At 46.3% G+C, this 24937-nt stretch overlaps 2 protein-coding genes and 1 long non-coding RNA gene across 4 annotated transcripts in view; 1 reads left to right on the forward strand and 2 right to left on the reverse strand.

Moving 5' to 3' along the window:
- Positions 1–4971, reverse strand: part of F11R (F11 receptor) — a 30631-nt gene extending 25660 nt beyond the window's left edge. For both annotated transcript variants that reach the window (XR_014519803.1, XM_083478137.1), the window contains exon 1: positions 4662–4971. Coding sequence is in view for 1 of the 2 variants with exons in the window: in XM_083478137.1 (XP_083334263.1) it covers positions 4662–4956 (295 nt within the window). In the remaining variant the exon portion in view is untranslated. The remainder of the gene's footprint in view (positions 1–4661) is intronic.
- The window catches only part of LOC310694754, a 75691-nt gene that overhangs the window by 33478 nt on the left and 17276 nt on the right, over positions 1–24937 (reverse strand). The window lies entirely within an intron of this gene.
- LOC310694737 (immunoglobulin superfamily member 11-like) lies at positions 7933–24703 on the forward strand. The gene is made up of 7 exons (XM_083478135.1): positions 7933–8066; positions 11019–11179; positions 12526–12730; positions 14859–15014; positions 16671–16793; positions 22980–23136; positions 23708–24703. Exons 1-7 carry the CDS (start codon positions 7985–7987, stop codon positions 24012–24014), a joined length of 1191 nt encoding a protein of 396 aa, XP_083334261.1. The 5' UTR covers positions 7933–7984; the 3' UTR covers positions 24015–24703.

The following is a 24937-nucleotide window of genomic DNA, read 5'->3' on the forward strand; positions in this document are numbered from 1 at the left end:
CTGTTCTAAATCCAACTCCACACTGTCCCCAAACATAATCTTGGGCACCAGTTCTTCTCCACTCTCCAAGATGCAGAAAACCACTAGATATGGCAGAAATTCAACTATAAGCAGAGCAAATGGTGCCCTCCAGATGCTTTATTAGACTACATCACCCACCAAACCCAGCCAGTAACAACTGCACTGGACTACCTCCTAAGGGGAGGGGGAGGCTGATGGGAACTGTAGTTCAAAAGGGCCAAGCTGGCTGGAGGCTGTACCCCAAAACATCTGGGGGCACCAGGCTAGTGCAGGTTGAGCCCCTGTAGTTTTGCATTCATCGTACATAACCCCAGAAAACTGCCGTGCTGCCTGACTAAAGAATGAGTGAGCCATACTGTGGAAACACCTAAAACACAGAAAAAGACTCACTTCCTCTGTAAAGGACAGAAGGAATCTATCCCAACATGAGCCTCTGGAAATAATAGCCTAGTCTCCCAAACAGGTTTTCACTCCTTCTGAAGAATCCTTTGCCCATCACCAGCGGAAAGGGCCACACCTCCAAGGACCGGAAGGGATATTGAGAAGGCAGCAGGAGGAGGAATTGTGACTGAAAAGTGGGGTGGGACGGCCTTTGTGAACTGGCTGACCTCATAGGGTTGCCGTAAGGCTTGCTGAGGTCGTGTATACCTGGCCATTTTTACCTACCACAGGCACACTGCGTTTCTCTTTCAATGCATGAATCATCAGACTGCTTTGTTTTTTATTTTAACATTCATTGAGGGGGGCTGGACTAGGTGACTCTCAAACTCTACAATTCTGTGATTATTTCCTTTTTTATTTCAATCCCAAAGGAGCTCAAGGTGGTGGCATCCGTAGCTTTTTTCCTCCTCCCCATTTTACCGTGACAACAACCCTGTGAGGTAGAGTTTGGCTGAGCAGCAGGGAATAGGCCCAAGTCACCCTGTGAGCTTCATGGTCGAGTGGGGATTAGAACCCTGGTCTCTCAGATCCTGGTCCAAACACTACACCACACTGGCTCTCGCAGATTAACATTACACCTAATAGTCAGGGGCTTGGAGCAAAACAAAAGATGGATAGCTTCCTTGCCATTGTTTGAGCTTCCTGGAAGTAAGGGGTGCCAAAGCCTGCTCTAGAATTTGGAGTCAGGCTGTGGGAGGAGGCTGAGAATGGCATCAGGCTCCAGTGACCCATCCCCACTGCCAGGCAGAGTATGGTACCCCGAAGTCTTTAGAAAACATCCTGTAAAAATAATATCAATTACTTGTTTCTCTCTCTGGAAGGCGCGTCATGAGGGGCTGCCTTTACTCAAAATCACAAGCAAGCCCAGAATGCAGCTGTTGACAGACTGGTGGAAAAGGCACATTCTGCCAGTCTAAAACAACTCCACTGGCATCTAGTTCCGGGCAAGTGTTGAAGTTGTTTCCTAGAGTCCTCGCTCCACATTTTCCTGGCCTTCAGAGCTCAGGAGGTTGGTCATCCGAGAACAGACCTTTTCTCTTCTGGCAATCACCCTGTTGATGGAATGATATCCTCCAGCCTGTGGCCTACTCTGGAAGCCAGCAAAAGACTCTTTCAGTTGCCACATCCTTTTATAGTTTCCCAATACCTTAAACATTATCACACGCAACTGTTGGTTGCAGAACCATTTTATTGCTATTATATTTTTACCTTCCCTATGATGCTGCTTGTGTGTTCCTTTTTAATAAAAGATCATTGTAGGATTTCTGATTATCTTAAACTACCCCGAAAGTTTTTAATTGATTCCCTGCCTGCAAACCCAGATTGAGGATTATGTGTTTATTTTACTTATTTATTTTTATTTCACAGAATTTGTATACTGCCTGATTGTTTTTAAAAAATAAATAAATAAATCCCAAAGCAGGTTACAAAAAGAATCAACCAATACAACTGTTTGTAAAATCAAATAAAACACTCAAAAGGTTAAAATGAGCGATGAACTAAAAACACATCAGCATTCTATGTATCTGGGTAGACACGTGTAAACAAAGATGTTTGCAGCAGGCGCAGGAAGGCCCCTGCCTGAAGTCAATAGGCAGGGAGTTCCAAAGTGTGGATGGTGTTGCAGTAAAAGATCGATTTCTTACAAATGCGGTATTATGTAGCACCTGTAACAGCGCCTGTTCTGCAGACTGAAGCAATTGCATGAACATATATGGGGCAAGGCGATCTCCCAGCTAAATCAGTCCCAAGTTGTTAAGGACTTTGTCTACCAATAGCAACCAGATCCAAAAAGCAGCATTCAATAAATAATTCTCAATTTCCACATCTCATCTCTTCCAGATTTAAGAGAGTCCTCTGCAGTCGCCTTTCCAGCATCTCCCCAACCAGAATATACAGAAACTTTACAAGCACCCCCCTGCTTGCTTCTAAAACTGATCTTTGCTTTTGCTCTCTCTCTTTGGTCAATAACTATGCCACACATACACCCACCCACTGCAAAAGCACTCAGCGGGAGTCTCTGAGCCAAGAGATAACAGGCATCAGGTCCTCAGAACAGATCACGCCTTTATTAAAAGCTTTTAAAGCCCAGTGCAAGATGGACCTGTTTGGGTAGCTTGAAATGAACAGATCAGGGCATGGGGCACCCTGCCAGCTCACCGCTCATTAAATCCCGGGGTGTGGTTTAAAAGAACACAGAAACATGATTCTGCTTGCCTTTACACCTCCTCCTGACAATCATTTTGTCAAGAAGGAACAGAGTATAAAATTCAGGGCTGTACATACTAAGCAACAGGCAAGACAGACCCGTTGTGTCTGCAATTCCAGCCTGCGAAGGAAATTAGCAATAGACAGCTTGGGAAGAAAACAGTGCATTTTGGTGCCAACACCACACACCAGGAGTCCTAGGCCTAAAGAAGTAGGAATAGCAAAGCAATCTACTCCTCCAAACCTCTCCCAAGGCCAACCCTTGAGAATTAAAGATATTTGTACACATACCAGCACAGGCAAGAACGAAAGGAACAGCAAGTCTAACTTTCAAACAATGATTCAACAAGGAAATAAATTCTCTCATATTGGAAGCACGGCAGGGCAACCACCATTTTAAGGCTTCAGCAACCAAGAGAGAAAAACCGAAACACCTTTGGAAGTTTACAATTGAAGTTCTACGAACTCACATGGCATCACTATCTAAACACGAACTCAGCTCTATAGAAACTATCCGTCCATTTATCTGAAGCCAAAAAAGAAATGGGCGGTTGTGTGAGTAATTTAGCTGAATTAATATTAGAAAGGTACAGTTTCTATAGGCTCAAAAAACAAATAACTTTCAGAACAAATGATAAAGGACCACAGAAAGGCAGAAATCCAGGAAGATATACAACAAAGAGTCTAGTGCTTTTTAAAAAATTAGGCCGTTTTATTACAGCGTAAACGTTTTTGTGGACTTTATCAGATGCCTAGAGCATGACCCTCTGCTATTAGGACAAAGGTTGAAGGGAAAAAGCAGTCACCTTATGTTTACTCAGGATTGCTAATATGATGTTGGGATGATCAGCTACTGCTGCCCTAAAGGGTCCTTCTGCCTGCATTTAAGCGCTCACTGAATAGTCACAAACTGTATTTTTATATTCCACAGCTATTTAAATCCAACATTTATTTTTCTCCTCTTTACATCCGTACATCTGAGGATCACACACCATGCACTGAGGTGAACTGTGGTCCCCAAATCTAAGCACCGTAAGAAAAGGTGTGATTCTTTAAGGTACCACAAATCTCTTGGGGCAAGACCCACGATATCATACATTTAAAGCACGTGGTATCCCCCAAACAATTCTGGGATCTGTAGTTTCCATCTCCTGGAACCACAGTCTCCAGCACCCTGAATGAACTGCAGTTCCCAGGATCCTTTGCTTGCACTGCTACAAATGCACACACCTATCCCTCTGGAGAAGATAACAGAAAGAAACGTCACACTGTGTATTTAACAAAACTACACAGGCTTCTTTCCAACCTACAAAAGGAGATTAACACAGATGATTTAAATACAATTTCCCTGTCTCTGGCTGCAAACTGAGGTGTGCATACTTTGTTGAGAGAGCATCCCTCCCCCACTCCTGTTTTAACTCTATGGCTCTTACTCCTGAGTAAACAGAGAAGATGGCTGGCTGGCACAACCTGCAACGAACCATGGTGGGGGAAAATAAGCACTTCTGGGAAATGTGGGGTGTTGGCTTAAGCCAGAGAGAGCCTGGCAGGAACTCTGCTTGCTTTCCCTTTCCAAGGTCTGCTCGATCTGTTACACAACCCACAGGCAAGGTTTCTTTTGCCAGGGGGAGGAAGGGGACAGAAATAATTAATATTTAAGAAATTTCATCCATACAACCACAGAGGTCACCAACAGGAAAAGGCTAGGAGTGGACAAAGAGGAAAATGGTCAGTGTAAGGACTAGAAAACTAATTTTTTTTTGCTAGTTTTCCGGGTCCGATCTCCGGAGCGTCCCGAGAGCTGCTGCCAGTCAGTGTTGACAATATGGAGCGAGATGGACCCCAAGGTCTGGCTGCAAGTATAAGGCCGCTTCCTCTGGTCCTGAGCCCCACCTGGGAGGCTGCCCCAATTCTCATTGCTGCCCCACTCACCCGGGAAGTTCCTTCCAGCCCCCCAGCCCCTCCTGCACCCACTTCCTTTGCCTACTCACACAGCCCGGCGCAGAAGCAGCCCCACCAAAGCCAGCCCGTCGCCGCCACCGCCATTGCCTCCTCCGCCGTACAAACCGACTGAGCAAGGCCGGAGCGCAGCGGCGCCCAGGTGAGCAGGAGCTCCTCCCGGATTGGCTGAGCGGGACGCCCCGCCCCGCCCGCACAGGTGAAGCGCTCCGCAAGGAAAGGCGCGCGGAGGGGGGCGTGGAAAAGACTCGCCCCGCCCTCCTGGCCTCTTCCTTGGAGTTTGGAGGAGGGGGAGAGAGACATCCTTTCCACGCCCACCCCCAGCATCGTCAACTAGGGCTTTCCCGTCCTGCAAGGTAGCAAAGGAAATGCAGGATTCAACCCCCACCCAAACCCACCAGCTTTGGGGCAGGTCCACACCACGCCTGCAAAGTGCATCCAACGCGCATTTGGAGCGCATGACCTCCTTCAAGCAATCCTGCGAGCTATAGTTTGTCATGGGTGCTGGGAATTGTAGCTTAGCGAAGGGGAAGCTGCAGTTCCCAGGATTATTTGGGAAACCTCGGGGGGGGGGCGGATTAAATGTGCAAAGGTGAGACAACTCTTTTTTTTTGGTTTTGTTTCCTTATTAAGCTGATGTGGAGGAGGGTTTCCAAAATCTAGGCGCCCCGATTCTTCCCCAACCAGGAGCAAAAAATAAATTATGAAAATCTTTTCACCTAGCCGCAGAGTTTAGGATATTGCTCCAAGTGTGCGTGTGCACTCATATTCAAGTACGGTATATTCCAAAAGCTTGCTTTCATAGGTGTAGCCAGGATTTGGGGGGAGGGGGAACAGGACACCCACCTGTCACCATAGAATCATAGAGTTGGAAGAGACCACAAGGGCCATCGAGTCCAACCCCCTGCCAAGCAGGAAACACCATCAGAGCACTCCTGACATATGGTTGTCAAGCCTCTGCTTAAAGACCTCCAAAGTAGGAGACTCCACCACCACACTCCTTGGCAGCAAATTCCACTGTCAAACAGCTCTTACTGTCAGGAAGTTCTTCCTAATGTTTAGGTGGAATCTTCTTTCTTGTAGTTTGAATCCATTGCTCCGTGTCCGCTTCCCTGGAGCAGCAGAAAACAACCTTTCTCCCTCCTCTATGTGACATCCTTTTATATATTTGAACATGGCTATCATATCACCCCTTAACTTCCTCTTCTCCAGGCTAAACATGCCCAGCTCCCTTAGCCGTTCCTCATAAGGCATCGTTTCTAGGCCTTTGACCATTTTGGTTGCCCTCCTCTGGACACGTTGTCTGGCTCTGTCTAGCTGATTTCGAACGACGTATGTCAACAACAATGTAGATTTGTATTTTAATCAGTTTTCTGTTCAGTGGTGATTTTAATTTTTTGAAAGTTTGAAATGGTTGTTTGTAGCTGTTTCTACCAATATTTTTTATTGCTTTATTCTTTGTGTAAAGCAGTTTGATGTTTTGTTTGTTACAATCAAACAATGTGTGTATAAGTTTTATGAAATAAAATGAGTAACCACCAAACCAAAGGGAGGTGTTCTTTTTTTAAATACTGGTCTACAGAAATCCATGATTTATATGCTGACTTTTCTAAAAGGTCTCTTTCCCAAATCTTTGAGATTGTAAGTATTTTAGGTTACCAGTAATAGCAAATTCAGCCAGGAGAACTATTCAGGTTTGGAGCCTCACAGGTGTGGGAACCTTAAACCCTTCACCCCTATTGCTGCCCGACTCTGGATTGGGGGTGAGGTGCCTGCTATTTGCATCAGAAAGACCACTCCAAAGGGACTCAGTTCCCCCACCATGGTATTCATGTTTTACTTAAAATCCAATTTGGTGAAGAATTCTTAATTTGCTCTTAGAATCTATCAATCGGGATTTGCTGCCCTCTGGTGGCTACTGTCAGTCACAGGCCACTGTCAAAAATGAAACCGTGGGCCAAATCCGCAGCCCTCGGAGGTGGCGTGCTTTCTTTTCTTTTTTAACATTTGCTTATTGAGGTTTTCAAAGTACTGACAAAATAAAATACTCCAGGGGTCCCTATGCTCAACAGATCTTGCTTCCCCACTAGGATTTCCAGGGAAGCAGACACAGCTCTGTATCTGCAGCTTCCAGCACCACTTAACTGGTCAGCTAAGGCCATTACCTTAACAAAGGGACTGGCTGGGCTGGTTTAGCAGCCTATTCTGCTAGATTCTACTATGCCCTGAAGATCAGCTAGATCAGAAGAAGCTGGAGACCTCTTGCTTTAAACAAAACAAAGCATAGGAACATAAGATATGGCCCAATACCAGGTCAGATCACTGGTACATCTAGCCCAATGTTCCCTACACTGACTGGTAGAAGCTTTCAAGGGTTTCAGACAGGTATCATCTCCAAGATGCCAGGGACTGAACATGGGACCTTTTGCATGCAAAACAGATGCTCTATCCCTGAGCAATAGCCCTTCAAGGGGAGCTGGGTTAATCTATGACACCACAAATTCTGAGGATTTGTGGGCATGGTGGCCGGGGCTCAGAAAGGCAGGTTTATGCCATGATAAATATGCTTTCAGGTGACACAAAATATGCTTTCAGGTGACACAAAAAGTAAAAACCAAGACCCCAAAAATGTTGAGCTTTTTCCTCCTGCCTTTGAAATCCTGGTAATGTCTGGAAGGAACTGGACATATGCCAGCCCTATAAAAAATCAAGTAAGAAAGTGAATTTTTAGCATGACAGCACTCAAACTTTGGAATCCCCTGTCTGCTGACATCAGAAAAGTGCTGTCAAAATACTCTTTTCGGCCCCCTGCTTAAAGCGCTTTTGCTAAGGCAAATCTGCCCAGATACATAGACTGTTGACATGCATTTTAACCTGTTTTTAGTTTGCCGCTGGCTTTAATTACTTTTTTTGGAATGTTTCACATTGCTGTTTCTACTGATAATTTCAGTTTTTTTCTTTCCGTAAACTGTATTAGAGAGCTGTTGGGTTTTGTTTTTTTTTTATTCAATCAAGTGGTATATAAAGGTTTTGAAATAACTAAATATAATCCTTTGGTCCTTTTTATTGTTAAGTATCATGCCAGAGGTATACACCTAACTTAGGAAAAGAGGCCAGTCCTTGCCCCAAGGAGCCTACAGTTTAAATGCCTGTCAGATGCCGTTGGAGGGATAGCCCAGGCAGACTAAGCAGGTTTTGAGTCTCCGGCCAAAGAGGGATGGGCGAATAGAGAAAAGCGGGGGGGGGGAGAGAAAAGGGATGAGTTGTGGGGGGAGGAGGGTGTTTCAAGGGTTGCAGGCTGGCGGAAGGCACCAAATGAGCTGCGCTGGTGGACTGAGCTGACCGCTGCAGAGCTATGAGCCCTGGTAAGAAGGGCAGAGGCCGGCTCTGGCCCAGAGCTCTACCTGGCTGGTGGATTCTCCTTGGCTGCATAACAGGTACCAGGCAACAGGGATGGTGCAAAACAAGGGAGGTGTGTTTTTTCTTTCCAGGGGTTCAGGGGGAAGAGAAACAGCCTCACTGGGGGAACAAACCAAACTGGGCAGGCAGACCAAGCGGGGGATATTTTTGGGGTCCCCATCCATTCTGCTTGGGTCAAGTACAAACCATTTAAAGCACTTTTAACAGGCACAGAGGGTGCTAAGAACTATAGGTCTGAAAGGTCAGCACCCCCTTAACATACTCTGGTTCCCAGGAATCTTAGGGGGAAGCCATGACTGTTAATAGCATGTTGTACTATTTCTCCTCCCCCCACCCCCCGGGTCTGTATTTTAATAGAGTTTTTTTTTACACAGTTGGAATCATAGTTCCATTACTTTTCAGCTACAGTGGTACCTTGGGTTAAGTACCTAATTCGTTCCGGAGGTCCATACTTAACCTGAAACTGTTCTTAACCTGAAGCACCACTTTAGCTAATGGGGCCTCCTGCTGCTGTCATACCGCCGGAGCACAATTTCTGTTCTCCTCCTGAAGCAAAGTTCTTAACCTGAGGTACTATTTCTGGGTTAGCAGAGTCTGTAAGCTGAAGCGTATGTAACCTGAAGCGTATGTAACACGAAGTACCACTGTATAAGCTTTTATGTTTTTAGCTATGGGTGTTTAACGGTGTGGGTTCCCCACCCATGAGTCGCCTTGAGTCCTGGAGAAAAGGCAGGGTGTAATTAAATGAATAAATAAATGATTAAATACAATATTGTGGAATAAGAGTGCTTAAAATAAATGGTGTGGTGGGTATCACCTCGGTCTGCCTGTCTGCTTGCAGGTTTTACAGTGTTGGGGCTGGGGGCTGGCTTACAGCCAAGGTAGTCCTGATAGCATTTTTAAAAAATTTAAAGGGTGGCAGATTTGGATCAGGGCCACAGTACTGAGAAAATTCAGGGTTAAGCCTTTACCCGATAGAAATCTTGCTTCTTCATCCATACCAATTAGCAGCTTGGGAGGGTGGGTACAGTCCCTATTGGGAAAACAGTAGAACAATAATGGTTTGTTAAAAAGGCCCATCCCTGCCACTGTGGCCCTAATCCAACGCACACCCCTTATTTTTACCAACAACATGGTCACAGAGAAACAATTGGTTGTTGTGACTGGTGGGTTTTTTCCCTCACACACACTCAGAATCCATTTGTTGAAAGCTGTGAAGGTGCCACACACAGCTTAGAGCCAGTGTGGTGTAGTGGCTAAGAGCGGTGGACTTGTAATCTGGTGAACCGGGTTCGCGTCTCCGCTCCTCCACATGCAGCCGCTGGGTGACCTTGGGCTAGTCACACTTCTCTGAAGTCTCTCAGCCCCACTCACCTCACAGAGTGTTTGTTGTGGGGGAGGAAGGGAAAGGAGATTGTTAGCCGCTTTGAGACTCCTGAAGGGGAGTGATAAAGCGGGATATCAAATCCAAACTCCTCCTCCTCCTCCTCCTCCTCTTTTCTTCTTCTTCTTTGGGGGCTACCACCCCCACCCCCCTGAGCATATGAGGGTGGCAGAACTACCAAGAGGGCCCCCTCTGCTGATTTCAGCACCCAGGAGGGTCTGTGGGGTTAGGGGGATAGGAAATTGCTCCTGAGGAACTGGTACCGACTGCTATCTTTGCAAACATGTTGCTCAGAGATTGGGGGGGGGTAATGGAAGCTGCCTCAGCACCCAAAGGCTCTCACCGCTGTCTCTCAGGCACGTCCCATGACATCACTGGGTCCTTCTCAATTATCACCAATTACCTTGAGGAGATGTCACTGTTTCAGGCAGCTCCAATTAATTATCTAGCCTGAGAATTCAACCCGGGGACAGTTCCCATTCACTGCAATGCCTTCACACTTCGCCTGGGGGAAGGAGAGAGGCAAAAAGAGAGAGGTCCCTTGGGAGTGGGACACACAGGCCCATTGTTCAGGAAAAAGCTACCGCCCCCACCTCCCACCCAGCCGCTCAGTGCTGAGGCCTTTGGAGAAAGGAAGTGAAAAGGTCGGGAACAGAGTCTCCCAGACTCCCCTTGGCACCATCTCTAGAGTGGGTCTTCAAGAGAAAGGAATGAACTGTATCTGTCCTCTCCCCCAAAAAGGCATTCTGTTGCCCCCAAAGAGCCCCCCACTGTCATTTTTTTAAAATCTACTTACATTTTTTCCCCATTGGCTTCGCCTGTGGGTCTTCCACTGTGATGCCATGGTGCCAAAAGTTTGGGGTGTTTTTTTTGTCCCCAGTATGTCCAACAACATCTGGAAGACCAGAGGTGTCCCACTGCTGTCCCCTTATAACATCTAGTTATAGGCCTTGCCCCCAATAAGTCTCTTTTCTTGCAGGAACTAATGACTTCTGAATTGAGCCGCGAGAAAAAAGGAGGGGGAATGATAATCTTTAAATGTACAAAGTTGAGAGTGGTGTGAATTCCAGATCTTTAAACACAACCTTCGCCAGCCAGATGTTCTTCCGATGTTGTTAGAACCAGAATGACCATTAGCTCCGACCAGCATGCCCCAAACCCAAAGGGCACCAGGTTGGCAAAGGCTGCTTAATAGCTTTAAAAGAGCCTTGCCGAATCGTAAGAAGGTAAGATGAAGATGCTGGATCCAACCAGCCGCCCTTCCAGGCCAGCATCCTGTTCTTGCAGTGGGAAACTTTCAAGGAGGACCCAAGCATAGTCTCTCCATCATGGCCAGCAGCTATTGATGTCCTTCTCTGTCAGTACGTCCCATCCTCTTTTAAAGCCATCCTGTGCCAAGGAGTTCTACAGTTTAACAATGTGCTATTTGTCCACGAGTTCCAGTGTTAGGAGAGAGGGATAAATGTCAGATCAAGCCTTGTGTAGTCTAACCTTCTATCCAAGGCATTCAAAAAGCCAGCAAGGCCCAGGGGCAGTGGAAAGGTCAATTTCTGAGCATCCCTGACCCTCCTCCTCTCTCTCTCAGTCTCAGGCGCTGTGAAGGTCTCCGTGGTAGCTGATAGCATCCAGGTTGTACAGGGAGGAAGTGCCCTCTTGCCATGCTCTTTCCGCACCACAGCACCCTTGAACCACCTCAATATCATATGGACCATCATTCCATCTGCGGACCCCAACCGCCCTCAGCAGGTGAGATCAAGCTGGGGGGGAGGGTCTTTCCCCAACTCACCCCTTTTGGAATTTGCAGTGCTTCTGTTTCAAGTGCCTGTGATATTTTTCTAAGATACATCATTGAGGGCAAAGACTTGAATCTCGCCATGATGGCTCTGAGGCTGATGGTGGCCCTTGGAATAGTATAGTGGTACCTCGGATTAAGTACCTAATTCATTCCGGAGGTTCGTACTTAACCTGAAACTGTTCTTAACTGGAAGCACCACTTTAGTTAATGGGGCCTCCTGCTGCCGCCGCTGCACAATTTCTGTTCTCATCCTGAAGCAAGGTTCTTAACCCGAGGTGCTATTTCTGGATTAGAGGAGTCTGTAACCTGAAGCGTATATAACCTGAAGCATATGTAATCCGAGGTACCACTATATAACTATACTGTATTTCTCATCATGACAAAAGGAGAGGCAGTGTCATCTAGTGGTTAGAGCAGCATGTGCCAACCTGAAGCTCTTCAGATGTTTAGGACCACAAGTTATTCCTATATTTTGCAGTATTTATGCATTCCTCCCAAGTAGGAAGTACTCTGTATTTATGCATTCCTCCCAAGTAGGAAGTACTCTGTCTCACAAACATACCACATCTCCAGAGAGCAGATTCAATGTCTCCAAGATGCTCTTCCAGCCTCTGGGTTTCTCTGTCTGCTTCTGTCCCAAAACTGCCTCTTCCAACCTGAGACATTCAAATCACTCTCCAGAGAAATTACCAACTGTTTCCTAACCATTAGGTCCCCTTTGGTGAAAGATCTGCCAATCAGGCTTGGTAGGGTTGCCAGACCTGACCTGAAATCTCCAGGTTTGCCTAGCCCCCTTCAGGTGGGACAGCTTGAATCTCCAGGTGGGCAACAGTGCCTTTAAAAAAAAACTTTTAAAATTATTCGGAAGACTGTGCATGCAGCTTGCAAGCTTCAGCTTGGTAGGATCCAGCTGAAAATTGCTGCACGGGCTCTCCAGGGTCTTCCCTCCTTGCCTCTCCCAATTAACCTCCGTCTCCAGGGTTCAGTGGTGGGAGGGAGTGCAGAATCACCAGGTGCCACCCTAGCTCTCAGGTTTGGGCCATAAAATATCAGGGTCTGGGATGCTACTGACCTAGCAATCCATTGACAAGCAACATCCTGAACAAAAGGTAGTTCAAGTCCTCTAACACGTGCCCAAGAAAGCCAAGGCCCAGCATAACCAAACAGAGAGTCTAGACTTTCACTCATCTGCCCACCTTGAAACTGCCTCAATGTACTGTCCTCTTAACTTCACTCTCTTCTCTCGCTCTGAGCATCCTTGGCCTATCATCTCACTTGACCTTCTTCTGCTCTGCAGGTCCTTGCCTACGAGCAAGGCGAGGTGGTGGAGAGCATCTCCCACTACACAGGCCGGGTGGGCTTTGCTTTCTCGCCCACCAAGAGCGCCACCATCATCCTGAATGACACACGGAGCTCGGACAGCGGCAGGTACCAGTGCAGTGTGATGAACCCGCCAGACGCTGCCACGCCCAACATTGGAGTCATCCAGCTCACTGTGTTTGGTATGGCTGCTCCCACATCCTTACTCTCAGCTCCTTCACAAGCACGAGACTAGGCTTGTCTCTTTCCATAAACAACAACAACAACAGTATTATTTATACCCCGCCCATTTGGCTGGGTTTTCCCAGCCACTCTGGGCACCTTACAGCACATAAAAAATGGTAAAATATCAGACATTAAAATTTCCCCAATACAGGCCTGCCTTCAGGTGTCTTCTAAAAGTCAAATAGTTGTTTATTTCCTTGTCATCAGATAGGAAGGTGTTCCACAGGGTGGGCACCACTACTGAGAAGGCCCTCTGCCTGGTTCCCTGTAACTTTGCTTCCCGCAGTGAGGGAACCGCCAGAAGGCCCTCAGATCTGGACTTCAGTGTCCAATGATGGAGGTGGGGATGCTCCTTCAGGTATACTGGGCCGAGGCCCTTTAGGGCTTTCAAGGTCAGCACCAACACTTTGAATTGTGCTCGGAAACGCACTGGGAGCCAAATGTCTCAGATGTGGGGAGCAACTGTGCTGTGTCGGTTGTGCCATGGATGTCAGTTAATCTAAATCTAATGATGAATCACCTGACCCTCTTCAAGAAAACCTTTTGGTGAAATTTATACCTGGGTAGCTAATTGTGATGCTAGAATACCTCCCTCTAAAAAGAAATGGGATGACATTATAAATTAACTGGTCCCTGAAGATGCTTGGACTTGGCTGTTGAAGAATGTACCCGGTTGGTCTATTAGGGCAACGCACCAACCTTTGGTCCTCCAAACCCACCTGCCCTCTTTCTCACAGCCAGCCCAGCGGGTGCCTTTGGGCATCTGCTTCCTTCTCTGTTGTTGCAGTGTTGCCTTTGTAGATAAAACTCAAATTAGACCACGTTCTTTCTCCCAAAGAATCCTGGGAAGTATAGTTTGTTAAAGGTGCTAAGAGTTGTTAGGCAATCGCAATTCCCCTCCCAGAGCTACAGTTCCCAGAGTGGTTTAACAATCAACCCCTCCTCACAGGGAACTCTGGGAACTGTAGTTCCGTGAGGGGAATAGGGATCTGCTCGCAACTGTCAGCACCCTCAACAAACTATAGCTCCCAAGATTCACTGGGGGAAGATATGACTGTTTAAAGTGGTATCACAATACTTTAAATGTATGGCACGAATGCGGCCTCAGTTGGCTCCATCTACCATTGGTCTCCTTGCTTTCTGACCTCGCTCCCACCGCCCTGCAGTGCCAATGTGCACCAGGCACCAGACTAATATGTAGTCATTTGCAAGAGAGCTATCTTCATAATATATTTCAGTGGTGTCTCAGCCCTTGCAGATTTCACAAGATCTATCCCAGGCTTCCTCAACCTCGACCCTCCAGATGTTTTGAGATTACAATTCCCATCATGCCTGACCACTGGTCCTGCTAGCTAGGGATCATGGGAGTGGTAGGTCAAAAACATCTGGAGGGCCGAGGTTGCGGAAGCCTGATTTATCCCAATGCCAGTAGTAAATGCCAGAGATGTACAGTAATTCTACTCATGCAGATGTTAATTTATATACTTTGGTCTTGTCTTAGCGTTAACAAGTTTTCTGGAACATAATCTTAGACAAAATTAAAGAAATAACTGGATAAAAAATTTTCCCAACCAAACAAATTCAAATAAAATTTTTATGGGACACCTGAGCTGTAAACCGTTAATACCAATTTATTATTTATTTGCTATAGCTAGAATTTATTTGCTATAGCTAGAATTTGCACAACTCCTCACTCCCAAATCACAGGCTGGTTAAGAAACAGCTCCTGATCAAGCCAGCATTTTCCTGGAAGTTATCAAAATGAACAAATCAATTGAAAAATGATATTGGCTGGTTAATGTTTAGATAACGAATTTCAAAACAAAAGCAAGCGATATGTGTTCCATCCGTAATATTACTTTGGGTTTTTATTCTGGTTAGCATATCAAACATTTGTTTTTCATTACCTTTTCTTTATTTCTATTTCTAAATATTGCTACGCCTCTACATCATCTTCATTTGGAACGACTTCATTATGGTCATCTTTAAAATATTTGCGTATTTAAAATATGAGCAGAAATATCTCAAGAAATGTGGCTTGTGGGTCTGAACTGGACTTCCTGTTCTTCTGTGTCCCTCCCCCAGTGCCTCCCTCTCGCCCCAGGTGTTCCAGTGAGGGCGATGGCGAGGAGGGTGGAAGCCTCCAGTTCTCGTGCACCGTGGATGAAGGGATGCCCACCCCCACGTTCACCTGGGAGAAGATCCCACCGGATGCGCAGCCTCTGATGATGAGCTATGAAGGTAACAAGAAGCCGAGAGAGGCGGCATTCAGCCTGAGACAGCTTCTGGTCCCAGTACGAGTAGGGCAAGCAGCAAAAAGATGGGAGGCCTTTTATTTAATTGAAGGTTTGTAAAGGGATGTTATATATTGTTGCATGCACCCTAACGGCCAGGCTACAAGACTCTCCAGGGGTACCTGTGCTTACCCAGGGTTCAGTTTCCTTGGAAAGGAGATGGTGGTATCTTTAAGGTGCATGGTTTTCTTCACACATATATGCAAACCCCAGCGTAGGAGGGAGGGACTCGCAGCATCAACACCCCAACAAATCTTGCTTCCCCATTAGGTTTCCAGGGGAGCCCCCAAGTACAGCACGAAGCACATACTTCTGAGTCTCCAGCTTCCAGCATCAGCCCCAAACTTGTGCACACAGCTCTCTCAAACGCAGACCCTTTTTCTTGGCCTATTGTTCCCCATTATTTTCCTCTTTTTTTGGTTTTTCACATTAAAATTTTACAATCACATATCCAACATAAAAACAAGATTCCAAAGAATCTCCTGGACTTCCTTCCTCCCCTTTGTGGGTCCTATTGTTAATAATATCCTCCTGCATCTTTTATAATAATCCAAATCTTTTACCTCTCCATTGTGTCCAAAATTCACCATTAAACTACAATATTTTAGCTGTTTGCAATGGCTTATAAGATAAAATATAACTTTCCCCCATTCTTCATTAAAATTTTGGTCTCCCCGATTTCTGGTTCTTCCAGTCATTTTAGCCATTTCAGCATAATCCATCAAATTAATCTGTCATTATTCTCTGGTTGGGACTTCTTTCCATCTCTGGGCCAATAACAATCAGGAAGACCAAAATTTTAATAAGGAATGGGGAAGATATTGTTCTCCATTCTAGGATGATGTGGTATCCAGCCAGGTGAGTTGGGAAAAGACCCACCCTTTTGTCTCTTCGATATGGTAAATGGCAGCATTTAACTGGCCACCCTAAGCAAATATCCTTAAAAAAATGGGATCTGGTATTGGTTGGTCAGCAGCTATTAGCTTCCAAGGATTACTGGATCTCGGATCACAGGCTTAGAAGGGACCAAGGGAGTCATCCAAACAGACCACACCCCCCCCCAAAAAAACCCTATAACAATATTTTTGTTGTTGTGATGATTATTAGTTGTCTAACTCTATTAAAAATCAATTTAGAGAAGTACCACACAGGGATTTTGTATTGGAGCTCCCATACACCCCCACCACTGACCATGCCAGCTGGGGGTTGATGGGAATTGTAGTCTAAAAAACATCAGGAGGGCTGCAAGCTAAGGAAGACTGATTTGGAAGACGAAACGTCCAAAAGTGCTGAATCCAAGGGAGATCTATGCTACAGATCCTCCCTTGTTCTTAATACATACATGCACACACACAAACTTCCCATTGCCTCATTATTCTGGGAACAAGAATGCATCTGTTGCCATTTTTAGACATCCATCCATCTCAGACAAGCTTTGAAGAATTCTCCTAAGGGGATGCAGTGGCGGGTCAGCTCCTGTTCACATTCATGTAATACAGATGAGGGTCCTATGCTGATTGTGATTGGGGGTTGGGGGGGGAGGAGTTACTTCCCATTGCTAATTTCCCCTTTCTCCTCCGGCTCCGGCCCTCTCTTTGGGCAGATGGCAAACGTGCCCTCCTGACATTGCAAAACCTGACGACGCAGGCCTCGGGCCTTTACCGCTGCACAGCCTCCAACATGCTGGGCTCCACCTCCTGCGTCCTGGAGCTGCGTGTTCATGTCAGTGAGTATCGCCAGTGTCTGGAAAGGGCTGGGGTCTAAGCTGGTGCCCTCAGCTGCAGATCCAGAAGATTCACATGGCATGGCTTCATTGTACCAAGGCGCCAATCTCTGAATGTGCCTAGGCCTTCCCCCGATGTACTTGCCTATATTATTATTAACTACTGTTGTTGGTGTTATTACAATTTATTACCTGCCCTTCAACCTGGGGTAAAGGTAAAGGGAACCCTGACCATTAGGTCCAGTCGTGACCGACTCTGGGGTTGTGGCGCTCATCTCGCTTTATTGGCCGAGGAGCCGGCGTACAGCTTCCGGGTCATTTGGCCAGCATGACCAAGCCACTTCTGGCGAACCAGAGCAGCGCACGGAAATGCCGTTTACCTTCCTGCCAGAGTGGTACCTATTTTGTTCAGTTTCTGTTAATTGGTTCTCGTGAGAAACTTGCAGATTCTAGCTTCACCAATTAACTCAAGCTGGTGTCAATTTACTCTTGGCAGAAAGCCCAGGTCTGCTTGACCTAGAAACTACTCACTCTGATTGGTTAACGACCAGCACTCAACTCTGTTATCTAGGATTGCTAGCACAGTTTGGTGTGAGGTGTGTTAGGAGTTAGAAGTGCTGTGTATGGTTATGAGAGAGAGAGAGAGAAAGAAAGGATTTATTTCGCTTTTATTTGTATGCAGAAACTCTGCTGGTTTTATTTTTCCTTTTAATAAATCCTGTAAATAGTTATTCTGAGTCTAGCTGACTAGTCATTACTGCCGCAACTAGCTTCCTCGCTGTGCAGGAAAACTCTGCTACGTTTGGGCTAAAGCCAATAGGGCTATGCCTGACACTTCAAAGTTCCATGAGGTTATGGGCATTGTGCTGCCAGCCTGAGTTGCGGTGGTGTCAGCATCAACGGCGTTGGTTCCAGTAGTTCCAGAAGTTGTTGTTCCTGTTGGTGCAGCAGATGGACTCTGGCTGGTTCCTGACTGTGGTGAGCTGGTGACGCAGTGGACACAAGGACAACAGCTGCAGCGTGTGAGTGCTGGGTGCTGTGGTTCCTGTTTTCTCTCTCGGTGGTCGTGAGTAGCTGGTTCCGGGTTCCAGGGACATCGCTCTCAAGATGGCCTCACAACCAGTTCAGATGGCTTTTGAGCGTCTGAATGACTCCAATTACTTGCTGTGGTCGGAACGCATGCAGGCAGTGCTGCAGAGGGATCGTCTCTGGCAAGTGGTGAGTAAGTTTCCTACGAAGCCTGATGATGAAGACCTCGATAAAGACCAAAGAGCAAGGGCCACAATTGTCTTGGGGCTGGAAGATTCCCAGTTGCCGTATGTGAGGGGAATCAAGACAGCTAGAGGTGTGTGGCAAGCACTTAAAGAACTCCATGTGCGTGAGACAGCAGTTTCCAAGCTGTTCATTCGCAAGGCATTGTACAAGGCAATGTTACAGCCTGGGGTTACAATGCAGGAACACCTACACAGTTTACAGTTAAAGTTTTCTGCGCTACAGGAAAGAGACTGTGCGTTAGACCAGCAGGAGAAGGTGGCTATTATTTTGAGTTCTCTCCCGGAAAGCTGGGATAATTTAGTTTTGTCTCTAGAAGGCATACAGGAGCATGATTTATCAATCAGTTACGTTACTGGGCGTTTGATTGAAGAATGGCAGAAGAGGCATGAAAGGTCGTTGGCTGCAGAGACTTCTACTGGCGGGCGGTTTGGAAGGAGTTCTCATGCCGTGCCAGAGGTGAAGCAAAAGCAGCGTACTGGTGAGGAGTCAGCGTTTGCTGTTAGGCGTTGTTTCCGATGTGGGTCTTCAGCGCATCTAAAACGACAATGTCCGGAGTTGGTCAAGTCTCAGTGGCCGGTGCAGGAGCAGAGACGAGATCAGCAGCAGCAGCAGCGTAAAAAGAAATTCTTCAAACAAAAACAGTCGGCTCAGCTGGTGACCGCCAAGGTCAAGATTGCTGATGAGAAACAAACGGTCTGGGTGGTAGATTCGGGAGCGTCTCGCCACATCGTAAATTCAGATGAATTGTTTGTTTCCAAGAACTCAGCACAGCGCAGCCAGGTGGCTCTAGCAGACGGAAGTACTTCCGAAGTGATTTCGGGGGGTGCAGTTTATGTTCCTTGTCTTCGTGAATGCCTGCAAAATGTACTTTGTGTGCCGTCATTAAGGAGCAATCTGATGTCTGTAGATTGTTTGCTAAAAGCTGGGTTTAAAGTGTATTTTGAAGGAGACAGTTGCATTATTAAGAAGGCTGGTGAGATTTTAGGCACTGCTAAGTCAGAGGGAGGCTTGTTTTGGCTTAAAGCAGGATCTCAAGTTGCAGCAGTAGTCAGTAAATCTCAGCCTGCAGTGAATAACAAAGCTATACATGACAACTGTGTGCACTTATTGCATAGGAAAATGGGGCATGCTTGCTGGAAAAGTGTACTAAAAATGTCTGAATTGGCTGATGGGGGTAATTTAAAGAGTTGTAACAAGTACCTTGATTGTAATGTGTGTAAAAAGGTTAAAACCCACAGAGTCTCTTACCCCAGAAGTGACAGAGTCAGTGAGTCACCGCTACAGCTGGTTCACATGGACGTAATTGGTCCATTTGCTGTAAGCAGGGGTGGAGCGCGCTTTTCACTAACAATTGTGGATGACGCCACGCGTTATTCTTGGGTTTTTCCCATGAAGAATAAGGGTGACGTGTTCACTAAGTTTAAAGGCTGGGTGGCATCTGTGGAAAGATTTCTGTCCATTAAACTCAGAAGGATTCAGACGGACAGAGGTGGCGAATTTATGTCAAATGCCTTTAAAGATTGGTTACAAAAGCGTGGCATTGGGCATAGAAAAACGAACGCTTTTTCCCCAGAGGAGAATGGCGTTGCAGAGCGAAAAAACAGATCTTTACAAGATATGATGTTTGCCATGCTTGATGATGCTGATTTGCCCATGTCTTATTGGGGGGAGAGCATGCTCACCGCGTGTTATCTCCAAAATAGGCTCTTTCATCAAACAATAGGTACAACCCCGTACTTTAAATTGTTTCAGAAAAAACCCAAAATTGACCACTTGCATGTGTTTGGATCAAAAGCCTGGGTATTAATTCCGAAACAAATGAGAAAGAAGGGAGATCCTAAGACCAAACAGCTAGTGTTTGTGGGTTACCAGGAGCTGGGAAAAGGTTTCCGCTTTGCTGAAGGGACAAATGGCATTGTGATCTCCAGGAATGCCAGTTTTTGTGAACATAGTGGCTGGGAGAGACTACATGCCAATACTGAGGTTTGGTTTGAACCTTCCCAGAAGCTCCTTGACTCTGAAGGTAGACACAGAGAATCAGAGTCTGAGGGGGAGGAAAGTTCAGATAAGAGCTCTCAAGAAAGTGGAATTAGCCAGAGACCAGTTGCTAAGCAACAAAAGAGAGGTCGTAGTTCTGAGGAGGAAAGTGGGTCAGAAGAAAAATTTTCTCCCAGAAGATCTAAAAGACAAAACAAAGGAGTGCCTCCGGTGCGTTTTTCTCCTGATAGTGCAAATGTGTTTAGTGTAATTGCAGAACCCAAGAGTTTTCAGGAGGTGTTAAAGTTACCAAAAGAGGAGGCAGAGCGCTGGAAACAGGCAATGGAGGAAGAGATGTCCTCTCTGAATGAGCACAAGGTTTTTACACCAGTGGCAGCGCCTGAGGGGGCAAAGATTGTAGGCTGCAGGTGGGTGTACAAACTTAAACCTCTGGTGACAGGAGAGTACAAATACAAAGCTCGTTTAGTTGCTCAAGGATACTCTCAGAGGCCTGGAAAAGATTATGACGAGACTTTTTCCCCTACTGCTAAGGGGGACAGTGTAAGGCTGATTCTAACGCTTGGAGCAAAGAGAAAACTCCTGTTAAACCATTTTGACATTCAGACTGCATATTTACATGCATCAATATCAGAAGACCTGTATCTAGCCGAACCGCCTGGTTATGAGACAGGTTCCAATAGAGTGTTGAAATTAAACAAAGCTCTATATGGTCTCAAACAGGCTGCAAGATCTTGGAACAAATGTTTCCATGAGGCTTTAGTGTCATTTGGTTTCAAGCAGAGTACAGCTGACAATTGTGTTTATGTACGTGGTACAGGCAGTGATCAAGAGTTTTGTCTGATTTATGTAGATGATGTATTGTATGCCTGTAAAACAGATAAACAAACTAAAAGGTTTGCCAAGCAATTGTCCAGTAAGTTCAAAGTGAAGGACTTAGGCCCAGTTAGGACATATCTAGGGTTGGAAGTGTGCTGGGCCCAAGATGGCAGCTGCCTAATTAGTCAGCAGAACAAAGTTAAGCAACTACTGACTACATACAGGATGCAGGATTGTAAAGGGGCAGCGGTGCCTATGGATCCAGGTTTCATAAAAACACTTCATATAGATGAGAGTCCTGAATTTGAACACCCTGATGTATATCACTCTGTAATTGGAAGTTTATTGTATATAGCACAGTGGTCCAGACCTGATATTAGCTATGCAGTAGGCATATTAAGTAGATTGGTCTCAAAACCCACACTAAATGCCTGGAAAGGGGTAAAACAAGTTCTGAGGTACCTCAAACAGACAATTGGCTATATGTTACAATTAAATTCTTCTGAGGACGAAATGTTGAGTTGCTACTGTGATAGTGACTGGGGAAATTTGCCAGATAGAAAATCTGTCACAGGACTAGTCATAATGGTCGGTGGAGCTTTAATCAGCTGGCGGTCACGCAAGCAAGACATTGTAAGTGTGTCATCAACGGAATCAGAGTACGCCGCATTGAGTGAATTGTGCAACGAGGTGATTTATTTCAAGCATTTGTTGGCAGATTTAAATGTGAATTGTGGAGAACCAGTACAAGTTTACATTGATAATCAAGCTTGTATAACCTTAAGTAAAACAGAGGGCTTCAAATCGCGTTCCAAACATATCTCTGTAAAATACCAAAATGTACGTTGCTGTGTACAAGACAATGTAATCACCTGTACTTATGTATCAAGTGAAGAAAATGTAGCAGATGTGTTAACTAAACCATTGGCAAAGGTAAAGAACAAGCGAATGTGCAAGGGTTTAGGTTTGCTGGAAAAATAATCTCCTACATAGGTGTATTTGGTGTTAATTGTTCAGCAGAATCTGTGAGGGGGTGTTCAGTTTCTGTTAATTGGTTCTCGTGAGAAACTTGCAGATTCTAGCTTCACCAATTAACTCAAGCTGGTGTCAATTTACTCTTGGCAGAAAGCCCAGGTCTGCTTGACCTAGAAACTACTCACTCTGATTGGTTAACGACCAGCACTCAACTCTGTTATCTAGGATTGCTAGCACAGTTTGGTGTGAGGTGTGTTAGGAGTTAGAAGTGCTGTGTATGGTTATGAGAGAGAGAGAGAGAAAGAAAGGATTTATTTCGCTTTTATTTGTATGCAGAAACTCTGCTGGTTTTATTTTTCCTTTTAATAAATCCTGTAAATAGTTATTCTGAGTCTAGCTGACTAGTCATTACTGCCGCAACTAGCTTCCTCGCTGTGCAGGAAAACTCTGCTACGTTTGGGCTAAAGCCAATAGGGCTATGCCTGACACTTCAAAGTTCCATGATATTTATCTACTGTACTTGCACTTTGACGTGCTTTCGAACTGCTAGGTTGGCAGGAGCTGGGACCGAACAACGGGAGCTCACCCCGTTGCGGGGACCGACCTTCTGATCGGCAAGTCCTAGGCTCTGTGGTTTAACCCACAGCGCCACCCGCGTCCTTCTCAACCTGGGGTGGGTGACGACAACTTAAACACAATTCTTAAAAGCCATTTGGAATAGGTCCTAAAAATATGCATCCCAGGTGTTAGCTCTGCACAGGTAAGTGGAGTTAAGATTGCACACAGAGCTATGGATCAAGCAGGCCCCCAGTTCAAGCTCTGCTGCTGCTATCCAAAGGCCCCCATCTTTTTCCTGCAATAAGGTGGGGAAGTTCCACTCTCCCAGAGTTTAGGACCATTCCCAGTTACCTCTTCTGTACAACTGTGAACTCGGTCCTCCTTGAGATCTAGAAACCCTACTAGGCTTGCTTGTTGCTAGTGGCAAGGCAGCCAGCCTTCCCCAACATGGTGCCCTCCAAATGCTCTTGACTACAATTCCCATCAGTCTCAGCCAGCAGGGATAACAGGACTGATGGGTGCTGTGAGTGGCCATTCTCTCATCCCGTTTCCTTTGCTGTATTCCAGCCTCACATGGCACCACCTCCCTGGCAGTGGGGATCAGCCTCATGCTCACGATGGGCCTGGTGCTGATGACACTCTTTGCACTGGTATTGTGGCTGCACCATCAGAGCGTGGAGAAGCAGAGAGAGCTGGAACAGGACAATGCACGGAAAAAGCACAGGTAAATCAATGCAAGGGCCAATGTGGGCTAGCATGCATCTTGCACTAGGATCACTGCAGACCTCTGAATTGCAGCCAGGAAATACCTACCATTTGGGGTATTATACACAAGGTGCATTCGTACCATACATTTAGGCCACTACAATACCACTTTAAACCATCAAGGCTCCTCCCCCCCAAAAAAAAAAATTAAAAAAAATTCTGGGAGCTATAGTTTGGGTGCTGAGCGTTGTTAGGAGACATTCCCCTCACAGAACTGCAATTCTCAGAATTCCCCTCTGGGAATTGTAGCTTTTCAAATCCCCTCCACACCTTTCAAGTGCCTCTCCCCCAGAACCTCAGGCCTGCACCACTCACCTCCAAGCTGATAATCCTCTCCACTCCTTTTGAAGTGCCTCTTCCTGCATCTCACCCTGCTCATCTTCTAAGTGGTCCACTAGGTTCCAAGAACAGCCACTGCTCTTGCCATTCTTCAGACCACCTGAATAAAGCTTGTGAAACAGTTTTGGGCGAACCCCCTAGACTGAGCCCTAGTGTTTCAAATGTGGCTAACCTTGGCTGTTGCTCCACAGGACAGACAGCTTCACGTTGGGGCGGCTGATAGTTGTCAAGAGTCCTTCTGGAGCCAACCCTGCGGCCAGCCCCATCACCAAGCCCCTCTGGATCTTCACCAGCTCCACTCCCAACACCACCTATGCCCATCGTGAATGGAGGCCCGAGCAGGGGAACCTCAGCCAGGCCACACTTCCAGGCGGCCCACGACAACCCTGGGGGAGATGGAGAAGCAACAGCCTCTCTGAGGAGCAGCGGTCTTCGTCCGGAAGTGAGGAAGGGAAACAGCCAGGTCCTTTCCCAAAACCCAGAGGATTCCTGGTCTAGGAACACCCACAACAGATGACCCTCTGCGTGGATAAACTCCACCTGAGCAAGGGGACAGAACTTTAGGGCTGGGGATTGGAAATTGCCCTGGGGAGAGCCCTACCCCAGAGATCTGACAAGTTTGGGGCTATGTGTGGATTCTGTGCTTTAATAGCAATCATCATCCCCCCAGACCTTGTGCTTCGAGTTATTTTGATCATTTGGCTCAGGGAAACAGCATCAGCTGGGTTGGTGCACCTCCAGAAGCACTTGGTAATGGTTCTCCCATTTTATGCAAGCCAAATTATACTGGGTGAGAATATAATTAGCGTAAGACACAAACACACAAGTACTTTGTATGCTCTGATCTCCAACAATTTGGTGCAAGGGTTGTGTGAAATTTCCACGCCCTTAGCTAGTGTCCTGGAGTAGAGAATGGCTGTGGGGAAGGACACATGCTGTGCATGCAGAAGGAACCAGTATCAATATCTGGCCTCTCCACATAGAGCTGGGAAATGTATTTGTTTACTGCATTTATACCACACCTTTTTCTAAGGAGCTTAAGGTGGTATACATGGCTCTCCCCCTCTCCTCATTTGATCCCCACAAGAACCCTGTGAAGTAGGTTCGGTTAGGCTTAAGGTGGCCCAGAAAGTTTCATAGGCAAGTGGGAATTTGAACCCTGGCCTCCCAAGGTTCTAGGCCAACACTCTAACCACTATACCACACTGGTGTATGGTGTTGTAACAACAACACTGTTGCAACCACTTTGGTTCAGACCATGACCTAGTACAGTGGTGCCCCGCAAGACGAATGCCTCGCAAGACGGAAAACCCGCTAGACGAAAGGGTTTTCCGTTTTGGAGGTGCTTCGCAAAACGAGTTTCCTAAGGGCTTGCGAGTTCCTGCTGGTTTTTTTCCTTCCCCCCCTTTTTCTAAGCCGCT

The sequence above is a fragment of the Podarcis liolepis genome (genome assembly GCF_965112155.1).
Source record: "Podarcis liolepis genome assembly, chromosome: 15".
Classification (NCBI taxonomy): Eukaryota; Metazoa; Chordata; class Lepidosauria; order Squamata; family Lacertidae; genus Podarcis; species Podarcis liolepis.